General features: G+C 40.7%; 1 protein-coding gene across 1 annotated transcript; it reads right to left on the bottom strand.

Moving 5' to 3' along the window:
- Positions 1-542: 542 nt before the first annotated feature.
- Positions 543-21,497, bottom strand: DPPA2 (developmental pluripotency associated 2). Its single transcript, XM_061430129.1, has 7 exons — positions 21,420-21,497; positions 10,071-10,269; positions 8,551-8,711; positions 8,188-8,241; positions 7,528-7,783; positions 4,241-4,436; positions 543-1,748 (listed from the first exon to the last, which is right to left on the bottom strand). Exons 1-7 carry the CDS (start codon positions 21,495-21,497, stop codon positions 1,640-1,642), a joined length of 1,053 nt encoding a protein of 350 aa, XP_061286113.1. The 3' UTR covers positions 543-1,639.
- Between the last annotated feature and the right edge of the window lie 4,855 nt (positions 21,498-26,352).

Raw genomic sequence — 26,352 nt, forward strand, 5'->3', positions numbered from 1 at the left:
AAGCAGATCAGTCCTGGGTGTTCTTTGGAAGGACTGATGCTAAAGCTGAAACTCCAATAACTTTGGCCACCTCACGTGAAGAGTTGACTCACTGGAAAAGACTCTGATGCTGGGAGGGATTGGGAGCAGGAGGAGGAGAAGGGGATGACAGAGGATGAGATGGCTGGATGGCATCACTGACTCGATGGACATGAGTTTGAGTGAAGTCCGGGAGTTGGTAATGGACAGGGAGGCCTGGTGTGCTGCGATTCATGGGGTCGCAAAGAGTCGGACACAACTGAGCCACTGAACTGAACTGAACTGCAAAGAAATTTAGCCAGAAGAGTTACATTGTTTTACAAACCTCTTGCAAATTAACGTCTGGCTTAATAGAGCTGGATTCTATTTTGTAAAAAAAAAAAAAGCTTTAGAAAAAATGTAATATAGGTCAGAAAGTCAGCTCCAAAGAAAGGAAGATTTCTAGAGAAGAAATAAAAGAAACTAAAAATCTTTTATTTTCTTATTCCTTATTGACCTAACGAAATACATGAAAAGATGTCCTAATCATATATCACTAGGGAATTGCAAATTAAAATTGTACTACTGCACACCTTTAAGAATGGCCAAGATCCAAAGCACTAACAAGCAACCTCAAACACTAGTGAGGATGTGGAGCAGGAGAAAGTCTCATTCATTGCTGGTGGGAATATAGAACAGGAGAGCCACTTCGGAAGACTTTATAAGATTCAGAAATGACACTCCTTGATATTTACCCAAAAGAGTTGAAAACTGTGTGTTCACACAAAAACCTGCACACAAATGTTTATAGCAGCTTTATTCATAATTGCCAAAACTTGGAAGTAACCAAGGTGGCCTTCAAGATATGAATGGATATATTACGGTACATCCAGACAAAGGATTATCCAACATTAAGTCAAAAACTGCTAAAAAACTGTATTAACTAAAACAAAACCAAATTATATTCTATCAATATATAGCTAGTAACAGTCACTTTCAGGTAAACCTTAAGTACAGAATACAGACATTCCCATCTGTACTTAAGGCATCAGGCCACACGGAGGATGGTGAGAACAGAGTATAGCAGTCATTGGGATGTGAATCACTTTAACTGTGGGCTCTCCACCATTTATCCTTTTTCCCCTAATTACTAGTAAGGATATTGAATCAATAATCAAAAACTTCTCATCAAGCAAAAGTCCAAGACCAGATGACTTTAGTGGTGAATTCTAGCTTTTTAAAACTTGAGGTAAAACCATATAAAACATTATGTTACAAATGTACAGGGCTTCCCAGATGGCACAGTGGTAAAGAATCCTCCTGCCAATGCAGGAGATGCAGGTTTGATCCCTGGGTCAGGAAGTTTCCCCTGGAGAAGGAAATGGCAAGTCCTCCACCAGTATTCTTGCCTGGAAAATTCCATGGTCAGCAAAGCCTGGCAGACCGAAGTCCATGAGTTCCCAAAGAATCAAGCACAAGTGAATGACTGAGTAATTGAGCACACCCATGCACACACCCACTACAGATATACAACATAGTAATTCGATATTTGATACTACAAAAATCTAGTTACCATGATTACCATAAAATTACCCTCTTCACCCATTTCTCCACCTCCCATTCCTTCCCTTCTGGTAATCACTTATTCTTTTTTAAAACGTGGTCCATTTGAAAGTAATGATGTTGATGTATCCAAACCAGGTTTCTTCCTCCTCCCCATTGTGATTAATCTTTTCATAATCTTCTTATTCCTATAAAGCAAATCAGAAAAGAATTAGAATAAGATAGATTATTCCATACCAAATCCTTGAAAATGATCAATAAAATAAGGAATACACTTCTGGAGTCTGAGTAGTTTGCCCTACCATCTAAAGGATTTTAAAATTAAAAAGATTAAAAAAAATTAAAAATATTTTATGTGGTAAACAAAAGAAAGATTGTCCACTTAATAATATCAGGGTTCCTATTCTGTATACTACAATTGGTTCTGCCACCTTTATCTTTATACCCTCCCTTTCCTCCTCACAGCTTCTCTCCAAATGCCCTCTCTGTTCACAAAGCTCTTGGTTTTCCCTTTAAAAAAAAAAAAAGGACGGAAGGAAGGAAAGACACAAACAAGCTCCCTTGACATTACAGCCTCAATTGCTCTCTCCTCTTGCTCAGGTCAAGTAGTAGAGATCATCAATATGACCTGTTCCTAGGTCTTCACATGCTCTACTCCAACTATCACCTGACCCTCTCCACCGACTCTCTAAAAGACCACCAGTAGTGTCCCAAATTGACATTCGCAACAGCACTGCATTAATCATCATCTTACATGGCTGTCTTACTGCCAACCATTTCCTTCTGAAACTCTCTACCCTTGGCTTTCTCACTTCTCTCCCAACCTCTAGCTGCACTTTTTCAGTCTTCATTGTTCACTTGTCATCAATAAGCTGATTCTCTTTAAGATTTTTCTGCAGTCCCTCTAATTCCCAAAGATGTTTCTCTCAAACTCATACTTTCTGAACACTGGACACATGTCAAGTATGTACCACATATAATTTTTGGCCATCGAGCTGAACTTCTATTAATACCTATCCTCTAATAAGATGGCATCCTGTTTCTCTACACGCCTGAAACTCTTACATTTCTGTTTAAATTATTTGTAAAGGTCATAAATTACATCTTTCCAGAATTATTACAATAATCTCTTACCTTTCAATCTAGTTTCTGTTGCAAGATTTCAGTCTACCATCCAAAAAAAAAAAAAAATAGTATAATTTCCCATCACACCGATCTTACATCACCTCCAGCCAATTCTATCACCATAAGCTGGATTTTGTACTCATGGATGACCATTGGGAATTATGTGTCTACATAAAACCTAAAGCACTGCTTGTGTGTATTCCTAATGTGTATTTTCTTGGATGGAGGGTATGTCATTATTATCATTTTCTCAAAGAAGTCTTATGTCCCAAAAGTGACTGAGAGACTATGACCTGCAGGATAATATAAGAGACCTTTAATATAGATATAAAACCAGTAGTCTGCTCCTCTCCTTTATATTCTTAACCATCAATAAGCTTCAATTTATTGGTCTATTTGCAGTCCGTAAGTAGGTCATATTCTTCCACTTTCAGGTATTGGTATGGGTTGTTTTCACTACCAAAATGCCCAAATTGTTAATTTCTAACTGGTGAGTTCTTCCTCAGTACATGTAATCCTTTCTAAAATTTCCCTAAGTCACTCCAATATAAGTACTAACCATATATTTTCATAGCATCTCTTAGTCATTTTCATCCTGGCATGCTAAATGGGTTTTGTCTTATTAATTTTTGTATCCCCAGCTAAGTATCTGACATATGGTAGAACTCTAATTTTTTCTTTCTTAAAACAGATGTCTCCGACTTCCCTGGTGGTAGAGTCGATAAGAATCCAACTGCCAATGCAGCGGACGAGGTTTCAGTCCCTGGTCTGGGAAGATTCCACATGTTGAGAAGCAGCTAAGCCCATGCACCACAACTACTGAAGCCTGTGCCTAGAGCCTGTGTCCCACAACAAGAGAAGCTACCACAACAAGCAGCCCATGCACTGCAATGAAGGGTAGCCCCAGCACGATGCGACTAGAGAAAGCCCACATGCAGCAAAGAAGATCCAGCACAACCAAAAAACAATAACAACAAAAAGAACAGATCTCTCTAATATTGAGACAGTTAAGGTCCAACTTGTCAGATACTTTGTTAAGGTTGCTAAGAAGAAGCCATATTTATCTGAGTTCTAATCTATCACTAAATTATGTTTGCTTCCTATTTCCCTGAAAGTTAAACTCGCTCAGTCATGTACAACTCTTTGTGACCCCATGGGCTATAGAGTCCATGGAATTCTCCAGGCCAGAATACTGGAGTGGGTAGCCTTTCCCTTCTCCAGGGGATCTTCCAAACCCAGGGATCAAACCCAGGTCTCTCACATTGCAGGTAGATTCTTTACCAGTTGAGCCACAAGGGAAACCCGAGAATACTGGAGTGGATAGTCTATCCCTTCTCTAGTGGATCTTCCCAACCCAGGAATCAAACCAGGGTCTCCTGCATTGCATGAAAATTCTATATGGCTTTCTGGATATATGGCATATGGATTCTGATCTATATGGCAAATTAATGAAACAGCATGCTTACCCTGTGCCTTTCCCCACCAAATTATCCAGAAACCCATCTAGCCATCTACTGTTCTGTGTGCCATACTTAAAAATATACTTAAGGGGTACCTCTTAGTGCATTCAGGGCATAACAGGTTGTCTTCCAGGTCTGGGGGTGCAAAAGTGCAGGCAGGTAACATGAAGAGGGAGGTCATCCTCCTGGGGGTGTCAGGCACCCAGGTCTGACCTGCTTGGAACTGCAGGCGAACCCAACCTTCTGTGTCTGCCAAGAGTGGTCTGCCATGGACCACACACCACCGGACACCTAGATGGGGAAAAACAAGCAAATATAAACTGCTAAGATCAGATAACAGCACCCCAATTCAACCCCTCAGTGAGTCTCTCTTAATTTCACTCTTATATTCTATTGATGAATCAGTTGAATAAGAAGCATAAAAAATGTAGACCAAAAAACACCATAGTCTGATTCACAAACTACACAGCACAAGGGGCACCAACAATCAACTTTTGGGAAGCCTTGCTTTGTGTCTAGATTTTGCTAAGTTATTTACATGTATTAATATATTTATTCTTAAGAACATTATTAGTATTTGCTTTAATTTACAGGTGAAATAAATGAAGTTTACAGTGTTAAAAGAACATAATTTTCCCAGAACCAAAACAAAGATATAGGTATTCTAGACTCACGGTCCATTTGCCTAACCACTACATTGTACTACCTCAACCATAGAAAACAGGCAGAAAGAGCTTTGTTTAAAAGTCAAAGAAACAATCTAATTGGGGAGATGAGATATTTGAGAAACAACAGAGGAAGTCCTATCTACTGGGAGTAGATATCCAGTGTCTGAAATTTAGAGAAAGGATCAATCAATGTAGGCTTAAGTAGCTATAAAATCTCCCCACTCTATAAAACAGGAGTAGAGATTACCATGCTCTTGGATAGTAGAACTAATATTGTTTAAACGGCTATACCACCCAAAGCAATCTACAGACTTAATGTGATCCCTATCGAATCACCCATGAGATTTTTCACAGAACTAGAACAAGTAATCCTAAAATTGATATGGGACCATAAGAGCCTGAATTATCAAACAATCCTGAGGAAAAAGAGCAAAGAAGGAGCATAAACCTCTCAGACTTCAGATAACACTACAAAGTACTTTAATGAAAACAGCATGGTATTGGCACAAAAACAGACATTTGGGCCAATGGAACGGAAAAGAGAGCCCAGAAATGAACCCACACACTTGCCTCAACTAATCTTTGACAAAGGAGGCAAGAGTGTACAATGGAGAAGAGACAGTCTCTTCAGCAAATGGTGTTGGGAAAGTTACAGCTGCATGTAAATCAGTCAAGGTAGAATGCATCCTTATGCCACATACAAAAACTAACTCAAAATGGCTTAAAGATTTAAATATAAGACATGACACCATAAAAGTAGAAATTTCCATATAATCCAGCCATCCATTTCCTATATTCAGACAAAACTATAATTCAAAACCATACATGCACCCCAGTGTTCATAGCAGCACTATTTACAATAGCCAAAACATGGGAAAAAATCTAAATGTCCATCAACAAATGGATAAAGAAGATGGAATGGAATGGAATGGCATATTGTGCTCACTCACTCAGTCATGTCCAACTCTTTGCAACCCCATGGACTGTAGCCTACCAGGCAAGAATTTCCCAGGCAAGAATATTGGAACAGGTTGCCGTTTCCTTCAGGGGATCTTCCTGACCCAGGGATCAAACCCAATCTCCTGTATTGGCAGGTGGATTCTTTACCACTGTGCCATCTGGGAAGCCCCAACGGAATATTACTCAGCCATAAAGAAGAATGAAACAATGCCATTTGCAGCAACATGGATGGACCTGGAGATGGACCTGAGAATCTCATACTAAGTAAAGTAAGTCAGAAAGAGAAAGACGAATACCATATGATATCACTTACATGTGGAATCTAAAATATGGACACAAATGAACTTATCTACGAAGTGGAAACAGGTTCAGACACAGAGGATGAAGACTTGTGGTTGCCAAGTGGGAGGGGTGTGGGAAGGATGGATTGGAAGTTTGAGATTAGCAGATGCGAGCTATTATATATAGAATGGACACAAGGAGCTATATTCAATACCCTGTGATGTCATAATGGAAAAGAATATGAAAAAGAATGTGTGTGTATATATAACTGAATCACTTTGCCATACAGTATAAATTAACACAATTTTGTAAATCAATTATGACTTCAATATAATAAATTTTAAAGAAATAAATTTAAAAAGAGTAAAGATGCTATGGCACAATATACATAGTGGCTAGGCACTCTCCTGTATCCCAGTAGGTGCTTGATAACTGCTGGATGAAGAGGAACTAAAATGGTAAGTGTGGGGTGCCACTCACTCATATGGCACATTAATGAAAATTAGAAAGAGGTGTCATCGTTGGGGAAGCAGGTCTCCGAGACAGCTTTGTGGCTGGATACTGCTTTTGAAAATGAGTAAAAGGTGCTCATTTCTCCTCACAGAAGAAAGTATAGATGGGGGGTGGGGGGCAGTCAGCAGGCCAATTTTAGCTCCCAGTCTTTTCTTTTTTTGTCTGGGTTCTTTGTGTGGTGAACAATGCGCATGGCCACACAAGTCAGTCCTGAATAACAGGATTCAGACACCTCTGGAAATGGGGTAGAGGAGGGAAAAGAATTCAAGCCACAGAAGACAGTGACTTTGTACTGACCAGAGGTGGGTTGTTCTGGAAATGAAAACAGAAATATGAGATAGAGAAGCAGGAACTGGAGAAAGATGAAGCTAAGTTATGCTCACTCAAGATTTCTCAAGAAATATTTCAATTATTTATCGCCTACTTTTAATATGCCAAGTTGTATCTCATAAGCCTCACAGTCATTCTATGAAGTCGAATAGTTGACATCTTCAATTTTATAAATCAGGATACTAGGGTTTACACTGAGAAACCTTGGGTTTCTCCAAGAGAAAGGGGAAGATCTCTGGCCGTGGATGGCCTCACTCTCAGATTATGCTTTCTTCCCACCTTCTGCTTAGTGATGAGAAAGTGTCCCCAACTTAGTCACCTGACTCAGAGCCATTCAGGCAAAACTTGACTATCAATCAAAAGATAAGCCCTCTGTGAAGCTAACATTGCATCTGCAGCTATTTTAACCCTTTCACTGTAACTACCATTAGTATGTGTCTTCTGAGACTTCCATGAAGGTCCAGTGGTTAAGACTTCACTCTTTCAATGCAGGGGGCACAGGTTCAATCCCTGGGTGGGGAACTAAGATCCCACATGCCATGTAGTGAAACCAAAAAATAAAGCAATTTTTAAAAAACAGAGTGCCTTCTTTCACTGGCATGGTAACCACTGTTTAAGGTTGATCTTACCTGAGGCTTGTGGCAGAAAGGATTCAGAGGCACGAAGGGCACGTGAATTCACAGCCTTTGGTTGAACAGCCTTTGCCGCAATTCTTGACCATGCTGCCAGCATGGCTACCTGAGGTGAAGTTACCACCTCAACCATGTTAGTCCTTTCCTGACTCTCACTCATCTTCCTTTTCTGTACACTTCCCCTCTTGGTCACCATGCTGTGCTTCCTTGAACATGAGTGCATTCGGGCCTCCCGTGATGATTTAGGAATATACTGCAAATGAAATTCACAGTGAGTATACAGTGAAGTGCCACTGCCCTAAGCACATTTGTGCCGGTTTTATCATTCTTCATGCATTGACCTGTGTATGTCAGTGTAGAAATGGTTTAAGAATGTCAGTTCCCTCAAAGTAGTGACTCTCAGCTGGGAGAAATTCTGTTTGCTAAACTGTGTGTAGGGGGAGGGAGGTCACTGACACATTGTGGGTAGAATCCAGGGATATTTAGCCTACTAAACATCCTAAAATGCACAGGACAACCTGCAGGAGAAAAAGAAACTAATTGGCTCCAGATGCCAATTGTCTTGAATGAGAAACCTTGCCTTCGAGGTACAAGGTATAGAGATGGTGGAGAAGAGGGAAAATTTACAGAACTTACATCACCACATTCCTCACTCACCTGATCTTTTTCAGGAAAAGCATGTTCCTGGAGTCTCCGATAAACTTCTATTTTCTAAGGAAATTAACAAGGGAAATTAAAATTAAAGAGCTTTCCCAGTGGCTCAGAGGGTAAAGCATCTGCCTGCAATGCAGGAGACCTGGGTTCGATCCCAGGTCAGGAAAATCCTCTGGAGAAGGAAATGGCAACCAACTCCAGTGCTCTTGCCTGGAAAATTCCACAGATGGAGGAGCCTGTTAGGGTACAGTCCATGGGATCACAGAGTCGTACACGACTTAGCAACTTTACTTCTCATAAAAATTAAAAGCTGGCAGAGCTCCCATGCTTGTTCCAAGCACCAGAGATTCCCACCAGTGCACTCACCTGGCCGTCAGTACTCAGCTTAAGTTGTTGGCACCAGTTCCGCAAAGTATCCCGACTCACATCGTTAATTGGAGGCAATGTGGTCGGCAAGGGACAAAATGATCTTCTAAAGCTAGAACTTGGACAATCTTCCTCAAGCTCATTTGTTTGAGGAAGAGGAACTGAGGAAAGAAGGGAACCAAAACAGCAATTCATTAATCTATTTGAAAAAATCTTTTTAATTTTATGAAGTTCTAACTCCCCACAACTCAATTTGCACATATACATATCCAGTATTTTTTCTTCATCTTACAAATAAGGTAATAAATTCAGAATTCAAGGACTTGCCCAAGATCATACCACCATGAAAATGGCAGACCTAGGACTCATACCCACATTTTGAAATTATAAATTTTTTTATACTACATTCAGCAAACTGTTTTTTACAGCCATCACCAACTTCCTGAATAGAACATTACATTGGATTGCTCTCCAAAATGTCCAGATGCTGGTCCACAAACTATCTGTCCTTATAGAAATCATTAAAACCACCCTATCCAACAACAGTCCTCCATTCTGTCCACATGCCTCATTTTCCTCAACAAAGAAAAGTTACCCTGTCTCACATCACTTTGCTTAGATTTAATGTGTCACTATCTGCTCTATCCTGAAGCCCTTGTTATTTGCCCCTGCCAAATAAAAGCATTCTAAAAATACTTATTTAATGCCTCTATATGAAGCCCCAAGAACAGATACGAAGAATCGACTAGATATTTTATCAGTAATTACTCACCAAGCAAAAGACTAGATGTTTTCAAAGTGATTTAGCCTCCCAAATACCATCTGGTCTTATATGTGGAACTTAAAAAAGCTAAATTCAGGCACAGAGAGTATATTGGTGGTTGCCAGGAACTGGGGGCAGAGGAAATGGGGAGTTTCCCTGGATCAAAGGGTACAAATTTTCAGTTATAAGATGAGTAAGTTCTAGGGATCTAATGCATATCAACATAATTATAGTTAATACTATAATGTATTCCTAAAAATTAGAGAGTAAATCTTAAAATGTTCTCCCCATGGTGAAGGGAGTTAACCGTGTGATATGATGGATGTGTTCTTATTTTGTCATCATTTCTTAATTTCTTATTATTGTTCTTAATCTTATTTGGTCATCATTTTGCAATAGACACATACATCAATCATCACATTATATACCTTAAAATTACACAATGTTTTCTGTGTCAATTATATAAACAAAAAACTCAGAAAAAAAATGATCTGGTCTCTGTAAGAGGCATGTAAAAAGGGCATTCGCCAAAATGAAAGACTGGGCTTCATGGGTTGGGAATTTGAGCTCACATCTAGTTGCCGCATAAGATCATGCTCTATTCAAAGCACTCCACTGTCTTTTTCAAAGTGAAACAGGGGTGCTTAGTGAATGAGAAGTATGAGAGTTTGAGAAATCTCTTACCACAGGTTATCAAGGTGAGAATTAAGCTGGGTGTCACATAGCTAAAAGTCAGGGGAACTTATTTTTCCTGGGCTTCCCAGAGTTGGAGGGGCCGCAAACTGAGCTAACCCTGTGGTCTTCATACCTTGATTATTTGTATTCAGTGCCTCCTCTTTGACTTGTGAAGTTGAGGAAACACCTGGTTCCACTTGATGGTCTTCAATAATTTCCTCATTAACTGGATACAATGTAAGAATCACATTTTCTTCATCTAAAGGCCCTTCAAAGAAATTCTGGAAAAGGAAGTGTCAATTACTGTTCTCATTTAATGCTGTACACTAAGATGTTTAACTTCATGGCGCAACTAATGAATAAGAAACTGAGAAGCTGGCAGTTGGAAGGCAAGACTGAGATTCCTGAATTTGATATTGATTAGTAGACACTTTATTGTGAAGTGTGAAAGTGAAAGTTGCTCAGGCATTTCCAACTCCTTTTGACCCCATGGACTATACAGTCCATGGAAATCTCCAGGCCAGAATACTGGAGTGGGCTGCCATTCCCTTCTCCAGGGGATCTTCCCAACCCAGGGATTGAACCCAGGTTTCCTGAATTGCAAGCGGATTCTTTATCAACTGAGCCACCAGAGAAGCCCCCAGTAGACCCTTTATTAGAGAAGAAAAACAATGAGGAAATGAGCAAAAGTAGATTTATACCAACTCAATGACATGAGTTTGAGTAAGCTTCGGGAGTTGGTAATGGACAGGGAAGCCTGGCGTGCTGCAGTCCATGGGGTCACAAAGAGTCGGACACAACCGACCAACTGAACTGAACTGACCAATAAGAAGAAATTAAAGCATAGATCTTGAGTTTGGGGAAACCATTTCCCTCTTAGTCTGTCTCTTCATCAGCTAAAACATATTTTCATTTTATCTCCTAAATCTATGTGGAAGGTGTTTCTGCCTTTCCATCTTCTATTGTGTGATTCAAGTAAGCATCAACTCTCACTGGCAGGAGCAATTATCTTCTGTTTTTCCAAAATCCATCTATGCCCTTTCTACAGACTGCTCTCCTGCTTATTTAAAATACTTTAGTTGGGAGGGAGTCTCAAACATGAGGGGTTATATATAAACATCCACTCCAATATTCTTGCCTGGAGAATCCCTGAACAAAGGAGTCTAGCGGGCTCCAGTCCGTGGGGTCGCAGAGTCAGACACAACTGAGTGACTAACACTTCCACACTTTCGCTTTTCATAGCTGATTCACCACATAGCAGCAGAATCTAACACAACATTGCAAAGCAATTATACTCCAATTTTTAAAAGTAAATAATAATTTAATTATTAAAGTAATAATTTTTTAAAAATAAAATATTTCCATTAAAGACAAAATTCCCTCATGCAGCCTGTAAATTCTTGAACAGCGGGGCCCCTGCCTTCCTTTCCAGTTTAAGACCCCTGAGCTTTCCGAGCTTCAGCCATAGCAACCTTGTTTAAGCCCCAGGACCTGAGGGAAGCAAATGTATCTGTCTTACTCTCCACAGTAAATACAGGGTACACAGTGGACACTCAGTGTTCTTTTAACAGTTTCATGAATGAAAGATAAAGTGGATAGGTAGAAAGGAACTTATATTTATCACTAAGAGTCGCACACGACTGAGTGACTTCTCTTTCACTTTTCACTTTCATGCATTGGAGAAGGAAGTGGCAACCCACTCCAGTGTTCTTACCTGGAGAATCCCAGGGGCAGGGGAGCCTGGTGGGCTGCCGTCTATGGGGTTGCACAGAGTCGGACACGACTGAAGTGACTTAGCAGCAGACTCTGTCCATGGGAATTCTCCAGGCAAGAATACTGCAGGGGGTTGTCGCCATGCCCTCCTCCAGGGGATCTTCCCCACCCAGAACTGGGGCCTCCTACATTGCAGGCACTCTTTATTGTCTGAGCCACCAGGGAAGTAACTGAGGCTCAGAAATTAAATGTCATAGAATCACATATGCTTAAGTTTCTTAACTTTTCCTCTCAATCCAAGGGCAAATCAACTCCATTCCAGCTCAATTGTAATACACTCTTTTCTGAACAGCTAGATGCATCTGCATTTGACACGCCTTCCCCTCTGTTTGTTCAGTCATCAAGTTGTGTCTGACTCTTTGCAACCCCATGGATTGCAGCACACCAGGCTTCCCTCCCCATTTAAATCTTTTTGAAAATTTCCCCTTGCTTTCACATTTCAGCTTGCAACTAGGGATTTTGCATTTGTACACCACTTTTTCAAAGTACTCTGGGACATACTTAAAAAAAACAAATTGGCATTATTGGGGGAAGTATCATTCCAGTCAAGAGGTAAACAGTTATATGACTTGCCCATAAATTCTATACTTAATATTGGCCAATTCTGTCCTTCAACCCGCATTGTGTCTCAGTTGCGTCTGACTCTGTGCAACCATGTGGACTGTAGCCCACCAGGCTCTTCTGTCCATGGAATTCTCCAGGCAACAATACTGAAGTGGGTTGCCATTCCCTCCTCCAAGTGGTTCCTGTGAATGAAACCTGCTCAATTTATATTCTCATCTAGTTAAAGACTCAGAGAAGGCAATGGCACCCCACTCCAGTACTCTTGCCTGGAAAATCCCACAGACGGAGGAAACTGGTGGGCTGCAGTCCATGGGGTCACTAAGAGTCGGACACAACTGAATGACTTCATTTTCACTTTCATGCATTGGAGAAGGAAATGGCAACCCACTCCAGTGTTCTTGCCTGGAGATTCCCAGGGATGGGGGAGCCTGGTGGGCTGCCGTCTATGGGGTTGCACAGAGTTGGACACGTCTGAAGTGGCTTAGCAGCAACAGTAGCAGTTAAAGACTACCCAAGCAAAGTCAGGAAACTTGTTTTGTAGCAAGGCCGTTGGGAATGGGTTGCTTCTTATCCCTGAAGGAAAGAAACCACTAGTCAACTTACTGTCTGAAGCGTATTACCCTTTTCACTCTTTTCACTGCAGCCGGCCATTTCTTTACCATTTTATCTTGCCCAACTACAACATGTCTTTTTATGAAAAAAGTATCTTACTTAGAACTAGAAAGAGAAATATTTAATTTCTCCCTTTTACTTTCACCCAAGCTGTATACCACAACCACATGAAAGAAAATAATTCACTTGCAAAGAGGAGATTCTCAGAGATTTCTCATATCCAGAAACTGAGACTTGTGGCAAGAGGGAAATAGAAGTGAGCTCTAGAAAAGCTATAAAAAGTGAATCTGTGGGAAAATGAATGAAATTAAAACCAAACTTACCTTCCCGTAATTTGAGTATGCCATTTCAAGGAATGCTCAGAGAAAGGCAGAGCCACAATGCTCAATCTCTGCAGTTTAATCCTCTGAACCTGAGGGGTTTTAGTCCAGTTTCTCCTTCCTTTTGTAAGCAAATGTCCCCTACTTCCTCTTTCCCAGAAGAGCTGTATTCCTCCCTCCTCTTTCCACCCTCCCTTGTTATCTGTCAGTGTGATAATTTCATCAGCTTTATACACAGTCTTGTCTATTAGGTGAGAGTTAAGTTACTGTGTAGTTAATAATCACTCCTGAACTTTTAAAAAAATTTTTGGGTTTTATTCCTTTAAGATGAGACTCAGAAAATAAAAAATGAAGAACTCTTGTTAAGTTACAAACAAATGAACAATATTTGTAACTAATATTGATGATAGATTGAAGGATTTTTTTTATAGGGAATAGAAATTCAAAGGTATTTTGTAACTGATTTATGGCTGAGGGTGTGTTACTCACTGGGAGATTAGGTTTAGATTGTAGTGTTTGGATAACACTATCACTCCAAGATCTAGCTCTAAACACAAATTTTAAGCCCACAATAATGGTGAGCTGAGTAGAAGGGAAAGGTTAGCCTATTCAGAATAAGAACAGCAGGAGACAAACCACCAAGGCAAGAGACCTGCTAACGAATGCAGAAGGAACTCCACAACTGCAGTTCTTGGGAACTGCTGGAGGATAATGTTGGGGGCAGGATGTGACAAGAGATGAGGCTGGAGAAGTCACAGATGTTTTCATAGGCCATTCTAATGAGTCAGAGCTTCTAAAGGAAAATCTTCACAAACAATATGGCAGCCCTGGCATCCACTGGTCTCATAACAGGCTTTCTCTGCCCAGAGGCCATTGGTCTCAGGACCCAGGGAGCCCAGGTAACTTTCAGTCAGTTTAGTCACTCAGTCATGTCCAACTCTTTGCGACCCCATGAACCACAGCACATCAGGCCTCCCTGTCCATCACCAACTCCCGGAGTTTACCCAAACTCATGTCCATTGAGTCGGTGATGCCATCTAACCATCTCATCCTCTGTCGTCCCCTTCTCCTCTTGCCTTAAATCTTTCCCAACATCAAGGTCTTTTCAAATGAGTCAGCTCTTAGCATCAGGTGACCAAGGTATTAGAGTTCAGCCTCAACATCAGTCCTTCCAATGAACACCCAGGACTGATTTCCCTTAGGATGGACTGGTTGGATCTCCTTGCAGTCCAAGGGACTCTCAAGAGTCTTCTCCAACACCACAGTTCAAAAGCATCAATGCTTCGGCATTCAGCCCTCTTTATAGTCCAACTCTCATATCCATACATGACCACTGGAGAAATCATAGCCTTGACTAGACGGACCTTTGCTGACAAAGTAATGTTTCTGCTTTTTAATATGCTGTCTATGTTGGTCATAACTTTCCTTCCAAGGAGTAAGCGCCTTTTAATTTCATGGCTGCAGTCACCATCTGCAGTGATTTTGGAGCCCCCCAAAATAAAGTCAGCCACTGTTTCCACTGTCTCCCCATCTATTTCCCATGAAGTGATGGGACTGGATGCCATGGTCTTAGTTTTCTGAATGTTGAGCTTTAAGCCAACTTTATCACTCTCCTCTTTCACTTTCATCAAGAGGCTCTTTAGTTCTTCTTCACTTTATGCCATAAGGGTGGTGTCATCTGCATATCTGACAGGTAACTTTAACTTAGTACTATAAATTATTCAAAGTACAAGGACTCTGCCTCAATTTGCTTAAGAACTGGGGGGTGCAGTGGTAAAGAATCTGCCTGCCAATGCAGGACATTTGGGTTCAATCCCTGGGTGGGGAAGATCCCCTGGAGGAGGAAATGGCAACCCACTCCAGTGTTCTTGCCTGGAGAATCCCATGGACAGTGGAGCCTGGTAGGCTAGAGTCCATAGGGTCAAAAAGAATCAGACACGACTGAGCACACACAAATACATGGTTGGAAAAATAAACTATGAAACTACAGCCAGACCCTCAAAATAAAATCCTTGTGCACAGGACAAGTTACAGAAATCTGTGCTTCCTCAAGCCCTCAGGGTAGTTCTTCCTGCACCTAAAATCTATAAACATTGGCTAGATCAGGGTGTGACCAAATGGCTTTGGATTAAGCAGACAATGCTTGGAATCCTGGCTACTCCCTTTCAGGGTGGAAACTGAATTGGCCCATAGAGATTCAGCCAAGAAAACATTTCATCTCCTGACTTGGGTGTGGTCCCACATGACACACTTTTTCTGGATGATTTAGAAGAGAGTTGATCTGGTAGCCAGTACAGAATGAGTCCAGTGCCTTAGGTTAAGATAGGACTTTGAGTGGAAAGACTATTCATTACTGTATTTCTTAGCATTTATTACAATGTAATTATCTTATTTATTTTCTTGGGCTTTTTTCCTCCTGGTTTTTGAAAATATTACATTATGGGAAAGTTCAAACATATAAAAACAGACAGTAATATCTTCAGTCCTTATGGATCAGTCGTCAAGCTTTGACAATGATTGACCCCAGCTAAACTGATTCAGGCTTCCTTATTAGCTCAGATGGTAGATAATCTGCCTACAATGCAGGAGACTCCAGTTCAGATCCCTGGGATTCCCAGGAAAATTCCCCTGGAGAAGGAAATGACAACCGACTAGAATATTCTTAACTGAGGAATCCCATGGACAGAGGAGCTTCGAGGGTTACAGTCCATAGTAGTGTTAGTCGCTCAGTCGTGTCCAACTCTGTGACTCCACAGACTAGCCCACCAGGCTCCTCTGTCCATGGGATTCTCCAGACAAGAATACTGGAGTAGATTGCCATTCCCTTATGCAGGGCATCTTCCCAACCCAGGGATCAAACCTAGGTCTCCTGCATTACAAGCAGATTCTTTGCCATCTGGGGTACAGGGAAGAGAATTGGACAAAACTGATACAATTTAGCATGCACGCAGTCTGATTTAATCTAAACTGCCACCTATTCCAGAGAAGGCAATGGCACCCCACTCCAAAACCCTTGCCTGGAAAATCCCATGGATGGAGGAGCCTCGTAGGCTGCAGTCCATGGGATCTCGAAGAGTAGGACACAACTGAGCGACTTCACTTTCACTTTTCACTTTCATGCATTGGAGAAGGAAATGGCAACCCACTCCCGTGTTCTTGCCTGGAGAATCCCAGGGACAGGAGCCTGGAGGGCTGCAGTCCATGGGGCCGCACAGAGTCGGACATGACTGAAGCGACTTAGCAGCAGCAGCAGCAGCAACCTATTCTCCCTCCCTTATTTTGAAGGAAATACCAGACTTCATCTCTTTCACAAATTCAGGAAAAAAGGACTTTTTCTAACTACAGTTATATATGGATCTATGAAATAAAATGCATTACCTAGGGCTTCCCTGATAGTCCAATGGTTATGAATCCACCTTGCCGTGCAAGGGACACCAGTTGGACCCCTGGTCCAAGAAGATCCCACATCCCAGGGAGCAACAAAGACCATGCACCACAACCTGTGCTCTAGAGTCCAAGTGCTGCAACTATTGAAGCTCGTGCACCTAGAGCCTATACTCTGCTACAAAAAATGCCACTGCAGTGAGAAGACAACAAGTAGCCCCTGCTCACCAACCTACAAGAAGCCTGTGTGCAGCAACAGAGATGCACTGCAGCCAAAAATAAAATTATAATAAATTTCTAAAATCTTTTTTAAACGCATTACCTATTTCAAATATATTTTATTTACTACATAAGTTAAATATTTAAAGCATTGTATTGTTTTGTTTAGATAAATGTTTTTCAAAAGTTTTTTTCTTTTAAGCCAAAAGAACATGCTCTATAATTTTGTCCCCTGCATTGCAAGGTAGTTCTAATATATAACAGAAAAAACTGGAGCAACTCTGGTTGAAAGTTAAAAATGTGTAAGACAGCTCACAGAACACTGTGGTTCTGAGAAACAGTGGTTCTGGACACTGGCACAGTGTCCCTCTCAGGCAGAAGGGATAGCTACTAAGTTCTTCCATTTCCTGAGGAGGAAAGTATAACTTGCACTCTGAAAGATGTTTCCGACTTTGCTACATCCTTCATTTTAAGAATTCCCACTTACAAGCATTACTGAAATTTATTTCTTCTTTAGGGCACTAGTTGCAGATCTTCACCTTCTGATCAAGAATATATTAGCAGATTTCTTTTTCTTTCTTTTCTTTTTTTTTTTTTTTACAGAAAAAAAAAAATCTCTATCAGGAAGCAACAGTCACAATTAGGAGAATCTTAAATTCAGAATCCAAATGAGTAAGGGCTATCTTGTGTTCTGTAATGATTCAGAGGATGTGGTTAGGACAGAGCATGGCAATCAGGTGAGATGAGGTAGCAAGGACAACTTTTGATGAATGGACAGGGAGTTAATCTGGCTATAGATTCTTCAATAATAGTTGCAAATTTAGCCCCCACCAGCAAGTGATCTTGGCCAGTCAAACCAAGTCTTGTCTCACCCTTCTCTTTCCATATTGAATGCATTCTGCATTTTCAGCAGGATAACTCTCCAACGAGACACATGGAATAGCTGTGAGACATGTTGAAGTTGGAAAGCTCAATTCATGTTGTTCTCTTGAAGTGGCTGAAGATTGGTGCCAAAAATTTTTGGACCCCTGAGCAATTGCCACTATGTGAGGATTGTGGGTGAGGAAGGATGGGGACTGAGGCCAAGAAATGTAAACTGAAGTTATTTCCTCCTATGTCCCTATCAGTCATTTGTTCCCTCCTGAGTTTTCCACCTTTCATGCTTTACAAATTCTATCCTGCTAGCACACAAAGATGTTTAACTTCATCCCACTTAAAACACTCAGCTCTTTTAACACTATAATTTTATTTAATTACTATTCTCTCTCTCTGTTCTTTCCCAGTTCAACTTTCTGAACATACCTTTTCTTTAACTTTATCTTTTAGCTGCACTGGATCTTCATTGCTGTGTGCAGGCCTTTTCTAGTTTTGGCGAGTGGAGGCTACTCTCTAGTTGCAGGCTTCTCATTGTGCTGACTTCCCTTGTTGTGGAGCACAGGCTCCAGGGCATGTGAGCTTCAGTAGTTGCAGCACACAGGCTCAGCAGCAGTAGCGCATGGGCTTAGCTGCTTTGCGGAATGTGGGATCTTCCTAGACCGGGGATTGGACCAGTGTCCCCTGCTTTGGAAGGCAGATTCTAAACTACTGACCCACCAGGGAAGCCTTGTACACAGCTTTTTACTCTATCTAGTTCCTTTCCACCTTCATCTAATTGTTTTTCTGTCTCCTTTCCCACTCCTAAACTATTGATGTACATCTATTCTTGATCACGTTTTATGCTTCTGTAGAACAGCTTCATCCACTTTTCCAGCTTCAACTTCCATCTACATGCTGGTGAGTCCTATATATGTATATTTCTAGCCCAGTCTTTTTGCCCGCCTTACTGACCCAAGTTGTGGCATATCCTGCTTATGCCTTTCAAACATAGTAAGAAATAAACTCAGTGGACTCCTCCAGCAATCCAGTGGTTAAGACTCCATGCTTCCATTGCAGGGCACATGGGTTCTATCCCTGGTCAAGGAAGATCTGCATGCCCACATGCCACATGGTGGAGTAAAAAAGAAAAAAAAATAAAGAAAAGAAATAAACAAACTCAGTGACATCCCTACCAAATTTTTACCACCTTTTGTATTTCTTTTCCTTGAGATATATTATCATCCACCTAGCCATCTAAAGGTGAAAACATAAAACACTCCTTTTCCTTAAATTCCAATGGGTTTAAGTCCTATGGAGTCAAACACATATCTTGCTTGCTATTGTTTCTCTTCTAATTCTACTGCCTTTGTCTTATTTCTTGTCTAAAGCATCTCTAATCATTTGTTGAAATTTCTTGCTGACCATAATACCTCTCAGCCAACCTATTCTTTTTTCTTAATTGAAATACAGTTGATTTACATTGTTGGGTAAGTTTCAAGTGTACAGGAAAGTTATTTGATTTTGTATGTATATGTATATATATATATATATATATGTATGTATGTATATATATATTTGATTTATGTACATATAAATTTGATTTTGTGTATATATATATTGTATATATATGCACATATACATATTCTTTTTCAGATTCAACCCATTCTTTTTTAGCATATATAGTTTTAAATTTTTATTTATTTTTTAATTAAAAGATAATTGCTCTACAGAATTTTTAACCCATTAGTGATGCTGTGAAATACCAATATATGTTACCTCAAGCTGAGTTTCATGACTATCGAATTTAGAATCTATATACAACAAGGTGGGATAGGAAGCAGTTTGAAAGGTTTTGTATTGGCCTTCCTGCTGCAATAGTTCTTATTCCTCAGGCCAAGGACCCAATATGACAGTTACTTCATGTGACAAATATATCAATTCCAGTTTTTACATTCAGAGACTGGAAAAACAATCTCTGGGTTTCATAAAAAACAGTGGGCCTCCTTGAGCTAGACTTTAGCCAGGACTCAGCTACTACTGAGCTCTTTTAAGCCTCCAAGCTAAGAAGAAGAGGGTCATGATGATAATTTAAAATCATAGTCAATACAGATCTTATGTCCAATAGTCTTTAAATGTTTCATTTATCTTTTCCAGTGTACAGTCACATTGTTAAATGGCTATATATCCCTTTGGGGAAAGACTGGAGGAATACACATAAGCAATATATACTTTATTTTTTATGGTGGTTATAGAGTCCATCATAGGAAGCCAATCATCTCATCAACTAGTGGATTCTAGATCTAAAAATCAGTTCAGGTCTGGGAGCTGAGCAAGAGATGGTGACTTTTTTATTAGAGTGACTCCCCTCAGCCTCCTGATCCTCTATTTTTTATTTTTTTTGCCTACACTGTGTGGCTTCTAGGATCCCAGTTCCCCAACCAGGGACCTCCAGGGAAGTCCTCCTGCTCCTCTATTCTTGACTTTAATTGTAGGTGTTAAGAAGCATCTTTTTTCACAATAGATAAGTGATAAGTGTATCAATGGAGTAGGAAATGGCAACGCATTCCAGTATTCTTGCCTGGAGAATTCCATGGACAGAGCAGCATGGTGGGCTATAGTTCATGGGGTCACAAAGAATAAGACATGACTGAGTACACATCAGCACATGTATCAAATTATTGTTATACAACTTGAACTTGTACAGTGGTTTATGTCAATTACATCTCAATAAAACTGGAAATTTAAAAAATAAAAGTAGTTTCTTACTTCCACATTTAAAAAAAAAAAAAAAATGAAGCATCCTTGTTGGCTGCCCATCTACTTTGACCCTAGGCACCATGATCTATTAACCATCTCCACAGCCTCCTGTGAATCAAGGCCCCTTGGCTGCCCTCCAACCTTCTTGGTAATTGTAGCCTCCCGGTTTCTGCTTGTTAAGTGGCATCATCTGGCTCACTGACTTCAGGGCCCATCACCCCAAGAATGACATTAACGAGCCAAGTTCTGTGCCAGCCTCACCTACCATCAGCCTGGTCTGAAGAGGACCATTGACCTTCTCAGCAATACTGCTTCTCCCTTCTCCATCACATTCCTGATGGCCATGGTGAAAGCTGGGCCCTCCCATGGAACATCCTATGGTGGGTTTCCAGCCTCACGTAACATTCCTGCCCTGCAGGTCTACTTTGCTCACCTCTTTATTCCCTCCTCCACCCTCTGCCAGGGAAGGTTGGGCATTTATACTTTGCTTAGTGTTGGCTGTCACTTCCCCTTCTCCCCAGACCTCTAAGAAGCATCCTAGCAGTGAATCTGTCCCATCTCATGGGATCCTTGCTAAGATCTTAAATTCTGTGCAAAGAGAAAATATTCCCTCAACACAATGAATTCTTGCTTAACTAATGTCATAGTCCAGTCCTTTCGATCAGTTGCTTTTAAAAACTAGTGAAAGAATTATCCCAACTCCTGCCAGTACATGCTGGCTAATGTCTGCAGATCCTTCATGTATGTTCTCTTTCCTCCCTTGCCAGGCCCATCACGTCCTCAGCCGGGTTATGCTGGAATGTAATTCTCAGTTATTGGCCTAGTAGTTGGGAGAGGAATTTGGAGCACATTTTTGATGGGAGCACCTGACACGATTATCTTTGAGGCGGGGGCGGGGGGGATTGTTGTGCAGCATCCTCCAGCATACAGGTTGTGTTAGCTCTTACTAGGGGACTGCAGACCAGTTCTGAAAAGTCTGAGAATTCACAGGGCTGTACAGAGCCAACACTTTCAGGGGCATCCATTCCGGTGTCCCCACCTGATGTTTCAGGGTCTGAGATTTTTCCCAATCAGTTTGCTGACTTTAGCATATTAGACCGGCCTTGGCTAAAATTTTAAGGCCCTGTAGCTCTGCAACTTTAGCTATTAGAACTTGTTTGCTGTTCAGCTGTGTCCATTCATCTAACAGCAGGAGATGTGGGCCTCTGTAAATTACTAAATGCTTTTTGGCTCTTACATTTCATATTCAGTCTTCCAGTGCTTGTTAATGGCCCTCAGTTTCTCATTATGCCATTGATGGACATTAATACAACTTACCAGTAAGCAGCCAACTCCACTAACTTTATAGGATCTTTGACACCTTTATTTTCCAAATGCCTGAATTATAGCACATTTTGCCAGACCTCCTCCAGTGATATCTTCAGCAACTGGACCACCATTGTGTGCCAGGGACTATCCGTCCTCTGTATAGCACTCAGAATGCTGTCCTTTTGTGTTCACCAGCAGATCAGTGAGCCAGTTCCAGAATCTCATTACTTGTTTTCTTCTGACTGCTTCTGGCACCATATGTATTTGTTCATGTCTTTCAAGAAGCAGATGGCATGAAGGGACTGAGTGTGCAAGAGATTTGGTATATAAAACAACTGCAAAGGAAAATAAGAAGGGAGACAGAAGGCTAGGAGAGCTGTAAGACCATGATGTAGGTCTGAGTCATGTGAAGGAGAGGAAGGGAGTTTGGGTGGGAAGAATGTTGAAATACAGGGCCATTCTAAGGACGTTTCAGCAAGGTTGATGAGGAGTCCTTGAGTCTAAGCCGTAAGACTGCCCCAACTTTAGAATCCCTGCTACTCTTAGTTGCTGGGAGGAATAGATGGGAGTTACAGTGCAGGTGTGAACTTTATAGCAGCGGTGTTCAAGATGGGGCCAGTGACTTGCAGTACACAGCTGAAAGGCACATTTGCATGATTGTCACACCATACAGTACCATTGTACTCCCTTTACTAGAAGCCCTTGAAGGAAGAAGAGAAATAGAGTACACTCAGGTTGTGGCACCCCCCTTCTGAGCACATCAACACTTTATTCTTTTCTCTGAAGTTATAATTACACTCCTCAATGATGAGAAAAGAACATGGGCCAAATCACTTGGCTTAGAAATCAATTCAGGAAAAGCACTGACATCTGCCAGTAGTAAGTGAGCTACAGCCAATGGAGAGAAGCTTTATGGAAAAATATTTTCCAACTTGTGAACTGTTAAATGGTAAGTGCCTTGTTCCATCACTTTATTTCCATTTGAAGCTAATCAAAATTAAGCTTCTTGCCCTTTTCTGACCAGCACTATTATCAGTCTTACCAGAGACTTTCTGAGTCCACAACTCAGAAGTGGCAGTAACAATAGCCAGGGCAACTGCAACAGGGTTTTCCCATCTTAATCTTTTTCTCAAATGTAATAATTGTACAGACTCTTAGTCTGAGTTATTTATCACAAATCTTTTAGCCATGTGAAAGGTAGTGACTACTTCAATCTTCTTCCCTCGTGTAGGGTGTTGCTGAGGCATTGCTGAACTCTCTTTTTTGTTCTTTTAGTTGATATATGTATATACATATATTTTCTTTCATTCTTAGCAAGATAATATCAGGTCTCTTCTCAAATGTGACAATTTCTGGACCTTTTCTGCTAAGGTGAGCATATTCTGCAAACAGGTCTCTCTCATGAACAGTGTCCAAAAGTAAGATACTACTGCTGCTGCTGCTGCTGCTAAGTCGCTTCAGTCATGTCCGACTCTGTGGGACCCAATGGACAGCAGCCCACCAGGCTCCCCTGTCCCTGAGATTCTCCAGGCAAGAACACTGGAGTGGGTTGCCATTTCCTTCTCCAATGCATGAAAGTGAAAAGTGAAAGTGACGTCGCTCAGTCGTGTCCGACTCTTAGCGACCCCATGGAATGCAGCCCACCAGGCTCCTCGGTCCATGGGATTTTCCGACAAGAGTACTGGAGTGGGGTGCCATTGCCTTCTTTTTTTTTTAATGAATGCTATTTATTTCAATAGTTCAACATGGAGTGTGGAGACAGTAATATATGAGAATAGACACTAATAATAATGTCCTCTCCTTCTTTATCTGCCTGCTTTCTTTATGGCCTTGCTTTATGCCAAAATTAGGCAAAATGACTCAATGTAAGAATTATGATTTTATACCACTAATGCCTTCCCAAAAAGTGACTTTAAAAAATAATGTGTTTACACAAAATTGCTTTTTCTTTTCTGCAGAGAGTAAGAGAGAAATAAAAAGTTAATAAAAGAATTCACATTCCCATCTTTGTTCTAAGCAGCACAGATTCCCAATTTATTAACCTTGCTATCACTACTCAAATTATATTGTTGGCACCAGCTACATAAAGTGTCTCAAGGTAGCCCATCCATAATAGCAGACTGGTTGGCCAGGGAAATATTCTGTTTAGAGCAACTTAATAGTTGATATTCTCTATCAACTATTGGGGCAACAGAAGCTAAGAAAGAATGAAATAAAATAGTCATAAATAACATTTGCATAGACCTTCAATGAATGAAGTATATTATACATCTCTCATTAATTATATGAGAAGTTAATATATTAATATGCCTCATTTATTTTTATAATCCTGTGAGATAAATATCATCATCATTACTATTTAGGTAATGGATAATATCAACCATCTATTAAAATAGCACATGTGGTCTCAAACCTAGGTGTTAGACTTCTTCCTTCCTTAGTCTTTGCAAGTTATTAACACTTTACAAAACACACATGTGTATCATCTCTTTTGTTTTATAGGCCCCATCCACAGGTCAAATCGTTGCATTAGATACTAGTTGAGTTATATTAACAAAGTCTTCGAATTTAACACAGTTGATTATTATCTTCATTTCACAATACCGTCCACACTACATACAACTCACCTCCACTCCATCTGTTGTAGTTGTTCAGTTGCTAAGCTGTGTCCAACTTTTTCTGACCCCATGAACTGCTACACTCCAGGCTTCCCTGTCTTTTATTATCACCCTGAGTTTCTCAAACTCATATTCATTGAATCAATGATGCCATCCAACCATCTCATTCTCTGTCATCCCCTTCTCTTCTTGCCTTCAATCTTTCCCAGCATCAGGGTCTTTCCTAGTGATGTGACTCATCCCATCAGGTGGCCAAAGTATTGGAGCTTCAGTTTCAGCATCAGTCCTTCCAATAAATCTTGAGGGTTGATTTCCTTTAGGATTGACTGGTTTGATCTCTTTTCTGTCCTAGGGCCTCTCAAGAGTCTTCCCCAGCACCAGCATTCCATTACTGCCTTCTTTTACTCCAGATAACTCCTCACACACTGCATTTTGCTTAAGGCCAGATATTTGCTTACAGAGGAACATATATTTTTTTTTTTTTAGAGGAACATATTTAAATGCATTCTTATTGCAAGAAACATGGCTATCATTAACCACATTATGACACAACATCAAATATTTTTCTAGAGTTAATCCATAACTCTAGACCTACAATATACTACTTTTCTCATTACACATTGGCCCAGAAAATTCATCAAAATCCCAGCAGGATTTTTGTTGCAAAAGGTGACATGCTGATTCTGAATTTATATGTAAAGGGTTCCTTAAATCCATAATAAGAAAACAAATAATCCCTCCCCCCCAAAAGAGCAAAATTCTTTAACAGTTATTCCATCAAGAATCTATATGGAGGGTAAATTAACACCACAGTTAAGATACTGCTGTACACTCAAGTGGGCTTCCCAGGTGGTGCTAGTGGCAAAGAACCTTCCTGCCAAAGCAGATGTAAGAGACTTGGGTTTGATCCCTGGGTTGAAAGATTCCCCTGGAGGAGGGCATGGCAATCCACTCCAGTATTCTTGCCTGGAGAATCCCATGGACCAAGGAACCCAATAGGCTATGGTCCATAGGTTTGTGAAGAGTGGGACATGACTGAAGTGAGTTAGCACACACATACATTAAAATGGGTAAATTTAACCGTATGTAAATAAAACTGTATGTTCAATAAACCTAAGGCTGCTGCTGCTAAGTCGCTTCAGTTGTGTCCGACTCTGTGCGACCCCAGAGATGGCAGCCCACCAGGCTCCCCCGTCCCTGGGATTCTCCAGGCAAGAACACTGGAGTGGGTTGCCATTTCCTTCTCCAATGCATGAAAATGAAAAGTGAAAGTGAAGTCGCTCAGTCGTGTCCAACTCTTAGCAACCCCATGGACTGCAGCCTACCAGGCTCCTCTGTTCATAGGATTTCCCAGGCAAGAGTACTGGAGTGGGGTGCCATTGCCTTCTCCGTCTCTCTCTCTACTCCCATCATTTGGTCCTACAAATGCCAGGCTGACTTTCAAAGGAGGTCTGCTGAGTTCAAGTTCCAGTTATCTTATGGCTCCATTATATTTCCTCATGAACACGTATAGTTTGGATTTTCCAGGCAAGAGTACTGGAGTGGGGTGCCAATGCCTTCTCCGAAACCTAAGGCTAGAGAGATTAAATTCCCAAAGCCACAAAATTTTGAAATGGCTCATAAGTGCTTGGAAATTACAGATCACTTCAGTGTAGAAAAGGAAGATAGAGACAAAACATGGTAGATATTACAACAATTACTCTTGGCTGAGTGCTTATCACTTTCCTAACATAATTTTGTTTTTGAAAAGAAATTTTTTTTCAACCTAGCAAAGGTGAGCTGTTAACTTCACTGAGCTTTAAGGACAGAAACAACTTATATCTGCTGCTGCTGAGTCACTTCTATTGCCTTCTCCATAACTTATATCTAGCTGCCCTCAAAGATTGAGCTCTTGTTTTTTTTTTTTTTCCATTTTTTAAATATTTCACTTGACTGCACTGGGTCTTAGTTGTGA

The sequence above is a fragment of the Bos javanicus genome, chromosome 1 (genome assembly GCF_032452875.1).
Source record: "Bos javanicus breed banteng chromosome 1, ARS-OSU_banteng_1.0, whole genome shotgun sequence".
NCBI lineage: Eukaryota > Metazoa > Chordata > Mammalia > Artiodactyla > Bovidae > Bos > Bos javanicus.

What these genes read in the sequence shown, in the direction of transcription:
- DPPA2 (XM_061430129.1), bottom strand. Translation starts at nt 21,497, where the DNA reads ATGGATGCCCCTGAAAGTGTTGGCTCTGTACAGCCCTGTGAATTCTCA. An exon ending in AGCTGAGTACTGACGGCCAG is followed by an intron (nt 8,242 to 8,550) that starts GTGAGTGCACTG and finishes TAATTTCCTTAG; the next exon opens with AAAATAGAAGTTTATCGGAG. An exon ending in CTTTTCCTGAAAAAGATCAG is followed by an intron (nt 7,784 to 8,187) that starts GTGAGTGAGGAA and finishes TTTCATTTGCAG; the next exon opens with TATATTCCTAAATCATCACG.